At 37.0% G+C, this 13,466-nt stretch overlaps 1 protein-coding gene across 1 annotated transcript in view; it reads right to left on the bottom strand.

The window, feature by feature from the left end:
* B3GNTL1 (UDP-GlcNAc:betaGal beta-1,3-N-acetylglucosaminyltransferase like 1) overlaps positions 1-13,466 on the bottom strand; it is a 141,559-nt gene that overhangs the window by 25,467 nt on the left and 102,626 nt on the right. Inside the window, exon 8 of the mRNA XM_009637798.2 lies at positions 4,171-4,295. Within this exon, the coding sequence (XP_009636093.2) occupies positions 4,171-4,295 (125 nt within the window). The remainder of the gene's footprint in view (positions 1-4,170; positions 4,296-13,466) is intronic.

The raw sequence follows: 13,466 nt of genomic DNA, 5'->3' as shown, positions 1-13,466 counted from the left end.
GATACGAGACCCATGCCTCAGATTACCTCTAAAACAACCAAATGTGTGTTTCAGACTAAGTGCCTGTTCCCTTCGCTTAGATGACACTGGAAGCTTCTAGTGCCTGAAACCAGATGGTTTCAATAGATTACGTAATTTGGGTTATTTCTGCAGAACAAGCTCTTACAATATTATACTCATTCTGAATTCACGGCATATGAAATTACTGTAAGCCTTGCAAGTACGCTTCGCATTTTCTGAGTAAAAGGGAATTGCCTGAATTTCAGAGGGAAGGTACAAACCTTATTTTCTGTGTGTATTAAATTTCCCTTGACCAAAAGCTTGTAAACTTTTGTTACAAAGATTAGCTACCTGCCCCAACAACTCATCTTCACGAGCAACACTACCTAAAGACAAGTACAAAGTTTTATTGCTCATCTTGTTCCACGCTGACTTTTATCTTGCAGTGAGGTACATTGTTTTATATACACTTCTCTTTTCTCCCTTTTGGCAAGATAAAAAAACCTATTAATTTTACAATGTTTTTATTATACACTACACTTTCTTACTACAGGACTTCTCACTACAAAGCCAGCTCTGATATTATATCAAATCAGTACAATGTAGCTATGTCGCACAAAGTACACAGAGCCCTAGGACAGAAGCTGTAATTTGAGCTAAAATGATTTAGATCGAAGTGATACAATACATGGGATTTGGTGCTGTAAATTCCTGGCAGAAGAGAAGTTTCTCAAAACTTGCATGGCTCATTCACATTTAGCAGTTATCCATCACAGACTTCAGATGAAATTACAATGAGAACATTTATATTTCTGTATGCACCTAATGAAAACTAAATATAGACTGTACTTCATTCAGATTCTGTCATACACCCAAAACATTTAATAACGCAGCCTGATACCTCCAGGGAAAGGGAGAATGCAAATAAGTTTTTGTTTCCTGCTTCGCAGATACTTTCACCTCTAGATATTTGTTCCAGAAGGATACTAATCATAGGAAATGACCTAGAAATCATTATTGTTTACAATTATACATACTAAAAAAAAAGAACTAAATGTCGCTTGCCAAGTAGTTTTATATATATATTTTAGGAAGTCTGAAAAAGCAAAATCAGGCATTTTTTCCCCTGAATGGTAATGAGAGACACTCATATAAACTGAAGTCGCTATGAGCGACTGTTGTCTTTGCTGAAAAGACTGAATCACACACCTTTATATAATCAAGTCCTATTAACCAGCTCTATTTTTAAGACTGAAGCTTGGCATAAGCTGTTAAAAAAAAAAAAAAAAAATATCAGCTTTCCTACAAACATCATTTTGATCTCAGACAAGATATTGATCTGGTCGGTGAGTTACTATTTCCAAATCTAGGTCTAGGCTAACTCAGAAAATTCAAAGACAAGACAGGCCAATGGCGAATGGCAAAATGCCACAGAAAACTGCTCAAACAAAACACACCATTAAAAAAAAAAAAAAAGCCAAAAAAAAAAAAAACACCCCCAAGAAAAAAGAGAGAGACACTTCTAGAAAAGGTAGAACACAGATTAAAGGTGGGGTGACCAAAAGGCAAATTAGGAAAGACTCAATTTGAAGTATACATTTAAACCTTTGTGATGAGCCCATTAACCTCTTCTTGCTCAATGCGCACCTCAGTCTTTAGAAACAAATGCTGGCCAACCCTTCACAACTTAGGCAACAAACAGGGGAACAAGCCAATAAGAAAAGTTGTTACACAACCTCATGTTTGAAAGTTTGCACAAAATATTATTAACAGTAGCACCAGCAAAAGCCAACAGGAAGAATGGCTAGCCTGACTTCTTCGAATGAGACGAGAAAGGCGCCAATTTGGACATGCAAACAGCACATCTGAAACAGCTTACAGTATTTCCACATTCTCACAGCATGTTGTAATTCAGGGTGCTTGTGCCACACAACCTCCTAGATCTGAATAAGCAACAGCTTGCAGTAAATTCAAAACAAACTCATTTCCAAGAATAAGATGTTTTCCCACAGATATAAGCAACAGGCTTCCAAGAGTTTTAGCATCCCATGATGCATGGCTGAAAAGTTTGTAACGAACTGCCAAAATGATCACACACTAAAAAAGAAAAAAACATTATATTTAAACACCAATAAAAAGGAAAATAATTTACCTTATACTTGTTTTCAAAATCCAAAGAATATTTTCTATTTGCTTGGAATGATGGTTTCAGAGTTAAATGATTTTATATACACATGCATACATATATATATGTATTTATAAAGGTCTATAGTGACATTATCCATAAGCATGGTAATTATGCTAGCATACTGTAGTATTTACAGTCATGCAATAATATAGTGATATACAACTAAAATGCACATAAAAATGTTTAGTTTTACTAGTCAGTTCTACAAAGCCATACAAATAGGACTGACTGAATAATGTATTTCTATCATTAATCAGTAAGAAGGTAGTTTACTTAATTACCACTGTGATTCTGGTGTGGGACTCCTGAAGGACAGTAAAACTCACATAATTTTTTCATTAATGTCAACACATAAGAAATGACTTTGGCTCAGCTTGCAGGACTTCTGATTGTGAAGAACCCCACTGATGGGTAAAATGAGCATGTGGAGGAATTAGCAATCAACAATTTAACATTTCCTTTAAGGGTAGATCAGCACAGTAGGCAACAGCTTACAAGGAAGCAGCTGAGATAATTACTCCTAAACATCCTCAGGTATTTTCAAACCTCATTATCTGATTTAGATCATTTAGACCTTTTAAAATAGGAAAATAATACATGTAAATGCAGCACATTATCAGATGGAAAGGCTTAGGTGGTGGTGGTTTTTTTTTTTTCCAAAAGAAGGTTTTTGTTGGCATTACAAGTTTCTGTTTACTTTTTTAAAATTGAGACAGCTCATTTTGAAATTAAGCTTTACAATAAAAAAAAAGTACTTTTTTCACATTATGGTTCACGTGGAAAAAAGTATGAGAATCAAACCCTCACATATTAAAAATCCTAATTAATAATGCAAATAAAATTTCACCACCAGGATAGATTTCAAACACGTTCTTGCAATTGTACTCAAAGTATTGAAAAAGTTACCGCTTCCCTGCTTGCTTTTGCCACGTTTGAGATACATAATCTTACAAAGTAGTCTTAATCTGCTTTGAGGGTAAGAAATCCAAGGGCTGAAGCACCTCTCCTTTGAGGACAGGCTGAGAGTTGGGGTTGTTAAGAGAAGGCTGCGGGGAGACCTGATTGCAGCCTTTCAGTACCTAAAGGGGGCCCATAGGAAAGATGGGGAAAATCTTTTTAGTAGGGGCAGCTGTGACAGGACAAGGGGTGATGGTTTTAAACTAAAACAGGGTAGGTTTAGACTGGATACAAGGAAGAAATTCTTTACAGTGAAGGTGGTGAAACACTGTGACGGGCTGCCCAGAGAGGTAGTGGAGGCTCCATCCCTGGAAACATTCAAGACTGGGTTGGATGGGGCTCTGAGCAACCTGATCTAGTTAGCGGTGTCCCTGCTCACTGCAAGGGGAGTGGACTATATGACCTCTAGGGGTCCCTTCCAACCCAAAACATTCTATAATTCTATGAAACTCAGATGCTTTAAGTAACCAGAGAGGTTATTTGGGCAGGTTATGAGCTCTCGCGTGATCAGTTACAGTCTCAGCTGAAGGAATGGTAACTCGAAGTTGAGGAAACAGTACTGCTGTAACGCAGTCCCCAATATGCTTCATTGCTCTTACAATACCTATTGTGAAATTATTTCAAGAACAGCTGCAAAGAGAAAACAATTTCTTCGAGTATTTGTCAAATGTTAAAGCATCCTCGCACCATCCTTGCCTCACTAAATCATTAACACAGGTTACACCGATAGTGCATGAGCAACCATATCCGAACCAAAGTTTTCATTTCATAATTTCAATTCCAGCATGACAGTATGTTACTCAAAAGCAAATTATAGCAAGGATGAACAGAAAGCCTTCCACCATCAAAAGAGGATACTACCAACATGTTATGCTTGCTTTTTAGCCTTTTTTTTTTTAGAAAAACAAAACATTTAAACATAACCAGGTAATTATTTTGCTGTGCAATGTCTCAAAGAGATTAAGCATCTTTGCTGCCAATCATCCAAGATGAAGCTAATTTTCTACCAAAAAAATGCAACTTACTCTAGGACGGAATGAGTTGCAGCCTGTGGATGGTAACGGTACAGGAGGAGGCAATGGTTTACTCGAAAGACTTCACCACCCTTTTGGAGATGTTTATAAAAAAACAACAAATCTTCTGGGACACCCTGGAAGAGAAGCAGTTATTTCAAACTGGGTAGTGACCAGCATTCATAGTTACATCTGAAGACACATTTTATTTTTCTGCCAAATGAATAAGGTTTAACATAAATTTATTCATATTCTTTCTGTATGTGTATGTATGCATGAAGTTACCTAATGGGTCATTAAATAAACATACCTGTAGAAAAGATAAAGCTATTAAAAAAGCAAGCAGTCTTATTTAAAAATGAAGTGCAGCTGACCACAAGGACAGAGGTGGAAAAATAAACATCACCTCATTTTGACAGAGATATAAAGCTTGGTACAGGTTAGTCCCAAAAGAGAGGAACCCAGCTGCTGAACAGTTCATGAAGCCTAAAGTGCCAAGTAACCAAATAGTTCACTGAAAGGGATCCGTGACTTCAGAAGAGTGGTTTTTCGTTTTACTAGAATTATTGTTCGTTCTTTGGTTGCCATACATATACTGGTCTCTACTTAGGAAAGATGAATCGGGCCCCATAATAAAAGACCTTAACAAAAACTTTAATAAAAACAACCTCAGAATGAGGCAATGTCTGAAAACACAACTTTTTTTCTTGCAACTTATTTCCATGGTACATTCTTCCCAATAGGATTGCAAGCAGTAGTGCTGAAACACTGAAAGAAAAAATCTCCTAGAATTGTGAATCTATCAGGCTCTAGGGAAGATCAGAGATTTCATAAATAATATGCAACATTTCCCACCTAAAAATCAGAAAATCTTCAAGCCAGAGATACAGTGTCAGAAGGGCAATCTTATGGCACACAGTATTCAATTACATGTCAGCATACAAAAGCATAAACCCACCTTTAAAGATATAGCCCTACACTGAAAGTACAAAAAGTAGCATCTATTTCTGTTTTGCAGTGGTGCAACTTCTTGAAATATGGCTAGAGCATTCACTTTTCCTATACAGATTTTTCTTTCCTCCAACCCAGTGTTTAAAAGGGCACATGATTTTATCAGGCCAAAAATCTGACATATAAAACCAGGTGGCTCAAATAAAATATTTAGGTGTAGCATCAATAAAAAGCTGAAAGGTAACATGACAAAGTTGTGAAGGAAAAGAAGGCAAAGATATTGAAATACATTTCTTTCTGTAGGCAATATCACATACATGAGTAACAGGGGCATAAACCTCAACTTTAGGTATTCTATTTCAACACAGAAGAATAATAAGAGCACAAGTTTAAAAAAAAAAATTAACTTTTTTTCCCCGTTACCACAGCTTCTGAGTTTCTTCCATAATTAAGAAAATGAGATTCTCTAATTAAAATGCTGGACACAAAATCCCTCTGTGGTTTCTTGTGGCCTTCTAGTTACAAGAGCAGTACAGCTCAGTGACTGTTTCTCATACCCACCACACTGAGTGATCATGTCAGGCATGGTCTGGACCGAGCAGCCAAGGCAGGTTGTGGGAGGGAGAGAAATGAGACAAAAAAAGCTTTGAACCCTGGAAAACAAATCCAAAACACTCAACTGAACATATGTATCTTGGGAGAAATCAGAACCAAGTCAAGCTCTGTACTTCACAGCTCCAGACTTCACTATATAATAGACTGATTTAAGACACTGGATTGGGCCACACTCCCAGATTCTGAATAAAATGGATTCTGATCTGATTGCTTGCTAAGGGCAGCTTATCTGTAGTTACTGTTTGTCTTCATAGATACTTGTCTGACTCCTAGTTTAAGAGCTCCGATGTAGAAGAAAACTTTTAGAGAACTTAATACAATTTATGCTTTATATGAACCTACTTTGAAAGCCACAGAAGAAATCTGGGGAAGTTGGAGTAGCAGACAGCAACCACAGTCATTAAGAATACAAGAAAAACACAAATTCTTTCCATTTATCTTTTAGCCCTCTCTATCTTTTTCTTATTCTGGACTTTAATGGAAATACTGAGAGTCAGAACAAAGTTTAAACCTTTTCTCTTTTCCAGTCACACAGTAGGCTGCATCAGGCAGGGCACAAACTGCATAGCACATATCAGCTTCCTGCAGAAGTCATATTTTGATTTAGATACATGATTACATCGCATACATATCTGCAATTCATTTTCTTTTAGATAAGCATTTACATTCTTCAAGATAACCATTAACACGTATATTAAAAAGAGAGTTACTACAAAAGTAAAAGGATCTTTCAAAATGCTGTTAGGTTCCAGAGTGCTCTTTTGCTTTCTTTTAACAGAAATACTTTGAAATAAAGTACACTCACCCCTAGGAATGAGCAGGTGCCTTGTATTGCTCAGCAGTGGCCTCTCACATTACAAAGGAGCAGCACTGCCATGCATTTTTCAGGGGAGGAAAGATGTTGACCATGTTACAGATCCTGCAGGGCTGGGACTTCCTATGGCTCTCGAGCGTGTAAGTTTGTTGCAATACAAGAGTTTCTTCCCAATTGAGACATATCATTAGATCCAGATGGCATTTTAAACACCAGGAATCTTTGTCAAACAACGCAACTTTCAAAGAAAAAGCTGTTTAACCACTAAAGGGATATTTTAATGTATTTTTGGGAAATTAATATCCATAGCTAAGAGCACCAATTAACAATCCAGCATTTCAGCAATAGGCTACCACATAAATAGTTTTCAGCATTAATAAGTGCACTTAAATTGCATAGTTTACCTGTTACTGGCCTATATACCGAGTTTTCCACATTATAGGCAAAACCCAACCCTATATGCTCTGCTGCACTAAGGGGTAAACTCACTGGCCTGCCTGACCCAAGGCTGTGCTCATCAGCTGCTGGTTACCGTTCCTAGTGAAGACCACAGCCTGCACCTGCTCTGTTCTAACCAGTGTGCACAAGCCATATGCAAAATCATCGTTCCCTTTAACATATTACTACTAAACAGGTGAAGGATTTGTGTTTACCCAGTATTTTGGGCAGGTATCACTTGCTGTGCTGATGGTTGGCTGTACAGTATGAGGAAATTCATTTTGTATACATGATGGGATGTCAAGCAGAACCTAACATGAATTAAAGTAATTCCTTGTTTAGGGACCAAACTAAATATTCCACGATTCTTCTCTTGTCATCTCCTCATTGCTCACTGTTTCTCACTCCTAGCAGATCACTGTAGGCAAAACAGTATTCCAGCTACAGTGTCCTCAACAGATCTATTTGTAAAGGTGCAAGCCACCTACCACTACAACAAGCAATTCTGGCTACCATTTTTGCAGCTCCACCATCAATAATGGTGAGGAGCATCAGTAGGGATGAAGGTACTGATCAGCAATTTTTGGAGGACTTTTAATGAAAGAGTGGCCCTCTGTGTGACGCTGTAACTAGTAACACCTGGTGAGAGATCATGCTGTAGCTCTGGGATGACCAACACTAACTACTGCAGAACTTCAGGCTGACAAACCTTTTTTTTGCTCACTTGGACAGAATTTACCATTATTAGGTTGTACAGGCATAAACACAATATGAGAGCTGCCTTTTACTGCTAAACCTAACACAGGCGATTGATTCTGCTACGGAATCAACCTGTCCCAACTTTCTCATCCATCTCTTTTCCCCCCATTCAGCCTTCTCTCAATCATCTTTGACATGTATGCTTCCCCTGTCCTCTTCCAGGTGACAGGCACTCTGGTGAGAGTGGCAGATCCTTGCAAGCAGAACCAGTGGAGATTCAGCCCACGAAGAGCAGTCTAGCTAGTGTAAACTGGAAAGCTAACACTGAATGTTTTATATTTCAAGAACACATGCATTTGTAACAAAAAGTGGTGACAAACAAGACAAGGGAAGTAAATCTATCCACATATGAAAAAACCCTTCAGGTTTGGGAAAGCTTAGCTCTTCCTCTTGATCAGAGGCATCAAGGAAAATTGGGCTATAACTTGGTACACTTTTTGCAAACCAGACAGCAACATCAGGGTAACTGTTGGACAGAATAAGCCAAATTGCTTTAATTCCTCAGAGGAGCCTAAAATTGGTGAATGGAAAGAATGAATCAAAAAGGAAGTAACTTTTGATTCCATACTAATGTGTTTCATACAGGGCTTTGGAAAGAGCTTGTTTCATTGGTATTTTTTGGACCCATTTCATATTGCACTTTTTAGAACATTCATTAAAAAAGAAAAACATTTCAGTATTAATATTACACTAGAGTTGCATAAAAAGCAGATCAAATGGTGTATATTACAACACCTGAGATTAAACAGGAAAAAAAATTCTAAACTCAGACTCATTTAGCGACAAAGCAGAGATGTTGAGCAAAAGATCAAAGTACTTTTTTTTCTTTTAAAATACGTATGCCAACAGCTGCCCAGCAGCATTTCCTCAAAGCCTTGAGCTAAGTCTTGGACTTACAGAAATAACACATACAGAGAGGTTGGTTGCATGGAAGTGAACACAAAAGACACCCTATATTAAAGGAGGGTCTCCTGCCTCAGAATCAAATGCTGTTGTGCCAGGCATTAAGCAATATTCTCACCAACAAATGCTGTTCAAAGCGTGCTGCTAACAGGTCACAGCTACTAAGCTGCTGGAAGCTAAAACCAAATAAGAAATTGCAGCTCCTCTACAATTTAAATGTAAAGGGGAAAAAAAATGAGGAACTAAAGTAATTTAACAAGAATTATCCATCCTTCGGTCTTTCCCTCAAGACAAGTTTTGTGTTAAATGTCAATTGTATTTTTCTCTTGTAATGAACAAGTTCTCATTGAAATTACTTATTTCAAGGACAAATTATCATTCATTGAAAATACTCCTTAGTTTAACTTCCTTTAGGATAGTCAACAGAGGTGTGCAAGCAGGCTAACCACAAGCTAACTCCATATTAAATAGCTATTAATAGCTTCTCTTCAGGATTATCCAAGATATTCTTAATTCTCTCTTTCTGCAGATCTGTCATTTCATTTTTTGGCTCCCATCCAAACCATGCCTTTACATCATTTTGACTTGATTAGAAGTTCTGAAGCCTGTAATATTTACTTCATTGTTTGCAAAACAACATGTTAGAGGAAACTCCAAACAATTGCTTTCATCCAAATGTGTTGGCACAGAGCAATTCAGTTAAACAAAGACGATGGGGAAGTCAAATGGAAGGGAGGTGGTAAATTCTAAATGATATTTAATATCAGCCTATCACATTGTCATTAGACATGGGGTACAGGGTGAATTTTCGAATAGCTTATGAAGTGTGATTAATCATTGCCTCCACCACTTTTTCCTTCTTTTTTATATCAAATACTGATCTCTGTTCAGCCTTAACTATACGAAGCCAAAAATATTAGTGACCATGTTTTATCCAATTTTTCTCCCAGAGCACCTTGATACGTTATTTGACAGGCTGACCATAGTTTAATTTATGTTCCAAAGAATACCCAAGTTCCTACTTAGCCTTTTACCTTTCAGGCGTTATCATAACTGTTTGCCTTTCTGAAGGGAATGACATTTGTGTGCTCTGGCAGAGAAGAATGGAAAAATGCATTAGTTAGTGCCTAATAGCCTACAAAGTTACCTTAGAGCTTTGCAGCATGTGCTACAGTCTCCTGTGCACCAAAGGATATTTTGACACCTCCTCAATTCGTGGTTTTTGTGACCTTTTATCACAAAAATAGATCAAAACTGAGCTCCAGACACTTTGTTTGGAGCCAGTTTGTAATCAGAAACACCAGTGGCTTATGCTATGCTATTCCACCTGGGGCTCATTAAGAATAATTTCCCCCTGTTTGCACTTTGAGATTAGTTTAGAACTTCAAGGCTGCCATTCCATTTTTAGTTTTCATACACTTAAAAAGTAAGGTTAAATACAGAGGTGACAGGAAATTTGGGACCAAGTTGTGGTAAAACTCTAGAGAAAGAAACAAGTGTGGCGTATTAAAGTTGTGATGTCAAGAATAATGGTGCTTGAATAAAGCCAAGACTATAAGATTTGCCATTGCAATGTTCATCTATACTGTTCTTAATGCACTCAAGATTTCTTAGAGCATTTATCTAAAACAAGCAGCTAGTTGTTTTAGCTTAGTGCCATTACACACAAGTGACTAGAACAAAAGGGCATCATGCAGAGAGAGACAAATGATGCGCCTTCCCAGTGATCTCCACTTGGACGTTAACAGCAAACAGAGCCTGTTGTCCACCTGAAGAATCATTTTGGTAGAAGGACACAAGGCCAGTCAGATACTATTGCAAAATGTTGGGTTTGTATGCAAATTGAAGTGCACTGTCAAACATAGGAAGCAATAACTTTACTTAGCTAATAACAGGCACCACATCTACCACTGTGCATGACTAAGTTCCCTACTTTAAGATGACATAGCTTTGAAATCTGCTTTTTGTATTATACAAGACGATGTACTTTTTTTCCTGAGCATAATTTTTTGTGATGCTTTTGGAGACAGTTATGACTTTTAAACACTGATGCTGGCTGTTAGAAGACATCAAAAAGTATAGGAGCAAAAAACCAATCATGTGGATAACATCACACACTAATTTTCAAGTGAGAGTTCTGCATTGTTTAGTAAAGTCCCGCCACTTCTTTCAATAACAAAGTACTGCACTCTTTGTCCGAATCTGTTGGATAACAGGAAGATTATTTCCCTTTAGTGTCCTAAAAAATTAAGTCAGAAATATGGTTCACGTGACTCTCCTCCTCGCAGCGGATACTATTTAAAATATTACCTTATAGGCTTGTGACCATTTCTGTTATATTATCTTAGTCTCAGCACACCATTACAGCTTGCTAAAATCAACTACTTTTAAGTATTTCTGCTTTAATTCTCATATATCAGAGGTTGCATAAATAACACCTCTATCATTTTAGTTAATTAGTGCATAAAGCAAACCTGTCAGGTTCTTAGCCACCAATTATGAAGATATTATTTAGGATTTTGCTTGGACATGCTGCATTGATTACATAAGAGGAATAAATTTCCAGCAATTGCAGATCTTGACCAGAAAGAAATATTTATTTCTAAAAACATTTTGTAAATATTTTAAGAAATGTTTCACATAAAGCCTACCTTTCACGTGCAATGCCTACCTATAATAATAATAACAACAATAATAAAATGATTACATCGTAACTTATACATTTATATTCTATCAGTCCACCCATACTATTAACATAAACATCAAATCGCAATTTCTTCCATGGAAGAATTATCTTCCATTTGTTCTAAGAACTGAAATATGAAGAACAGGTGTTTGGATTTAATTCCAAATGAGAAATGCAGCTTTTTGGCAGGGAAACAGCTTAGCAAATGGAGAAGGCTGAAATGTGGAGATTTGTTGGCCTGTTTCTGTGTTTACTTGCAGCAATATGACACTTACAGGTCGCACTGTTAAATACTAACCCCAAAATGGAGATGGAAGTCATTAAATTAACACAGTCAGATCATGGGTCAGGTCAGAGCATACGACACATGTAGGTAAGATCCTTAAGAGTACTCAGTAAGAATTTATAACAGCTCTATTTGATACACAGAGAAAATCTTTCTTTGCCTCAAAGGAATTCTTTTCAAATGAAAATGAATGAGTTAGGTCAATGCTAAATACTTTACAGTGCTAAATACTAAAAAGATTTAGGACTTGATTTTGTGTCCTCTAAACCCACATAGGGCAAAGGTTTGGCTTCATTGCTTATGTTCATTGCTTTGTTCAGATATGTCATCACCCTTGTTCGTAGGGTATTTTTTGAAGGTCCTCTGTATCAGCCAGAATTTGAGTTTTGACGTTGGACACTTCACAATAGGGACAAACAAAAAGTTTAACTTATCACTGATAATTTTTAAAACTAGAAGGACATATCATGCATTGTGGCTGAAAAATCATTAGGATTAAGATTGTCAGCGTATTACATCTGATTAACCAGTGGCATAGTTCTTACATAATTATGTATATAAAGCAAAACCAAAAAAAAAACCCCAAAAACAGAACAAAGAGAAAGAAAACCAAACCAAAACTAAAAGCAAAAAGCACAGAACAATAGTCTGTTTAACTTAACCTCTTGAACTTTATCATTAGGCTTGCTGTTCTATTGTTGTTGTTATGTTTTAGCTTGCTTGCTTTCCTTTTTGAGCTTACTAACAGTGCTCAAGAAGTTAAATCAAACATTCTTCAGAGAATGAAAATACAATGATAAGGAATAATAATAAAAAAGAAATCAAGAGCATGGGTCAGTGAATGCACATTGTATTGGGAGCCAGGCACCATTCCCAGCACTTCCACTCACCCGCCATGTAATTAAGGGCGAATCTTTTCACCGCTCTAAACAATTCTGTTCTCTGTCCTCTGTCTCCTTAAATTATAATTTTGCTGGCAGCCCAAAGAATAATATTTGTATATCTTCATACATACATATGCGTGTGTATGCCTATATATATGTATATATACACACTGCATGGCACAGGAGGACTCCATTTAAAGGCTATAAAAAGAATAATATTCATAATATGTTGTAGTATAAATAGTAAGATGGGAAATATCCTTAACAGACTTTTTTCAAAGTACTATTAAATGAAGGCTTTCCAAGAAAAATTCAGAACCACCCATTCTAGCTCTAAAATCTCAGCAAAACCACTGGAAGCAAAACCCCTCAGGTCCAAAACACACAGAATGGAGCCAAATGTGTCTGAATTAGATCTATTTGCCATCATATTTCTACTCCTACCACAATAAATACTGCCAACAGACATCCCTGGATTTTATTCCATAAACATGCTGATGAGCCTAAAGCAACCAAACTGAACTCGTGGGAAATCTACAAAGAAAAAGAACACCTAACTGTCAGTAGAAGAGCACTTCTCAGGTAACAGTCGTTTAATTCGTAACCTCTCAGTCCTGATCCTTGACATCTTAACATCTTCCAAGGACAAGCCTGAGAACTAAGGTTGACAAGTGGATATGAGAGAAGTGGATAAATGGGATTTAATGATAATAGTTTTATGGCATGCTGTGACCTCCCCTCTTCCCTTCTTCATCTTAGGGATAGAAATCTTTCCCCTTAGGGGAACATACTACCATTTCTGCCATCCTGCACTTTTCTTCCTTCCAATCTCTTGCACCAAATCTATCTTACCTTTCAGAGATGGTTCATAATGAAACTATGAGCTGACTTTTGTTTAGCTTTCAGATCTGCTGCATCTATTTCAGGGACTGAAGAGGAGCTTGAATGTCTGAACCCTTTTTTAAGTTTTGC

The sequence above is a fragment of the Egretta garzetta genome, unplaced genomic scaffold (genome assembly GCF_000687185.1).
Source record: "Egretta garzetta isolate BGI_Z169 unplaced genomic scaffold, ASM68718v1 scaffold34, whole genome shotgun sequence".
Classification (NCBI taxonomy): domain Eukaryota; kingdom Metazoa; phylum Chordata; class Aves; order Pelecaniformes; family Ardeidae; genus Egretta; species Egretta garzetta.
Note: the sequence above shows the minus strand (reverse complement) of the source record. Positions and strands in the feature narration are given on the sequence as shown.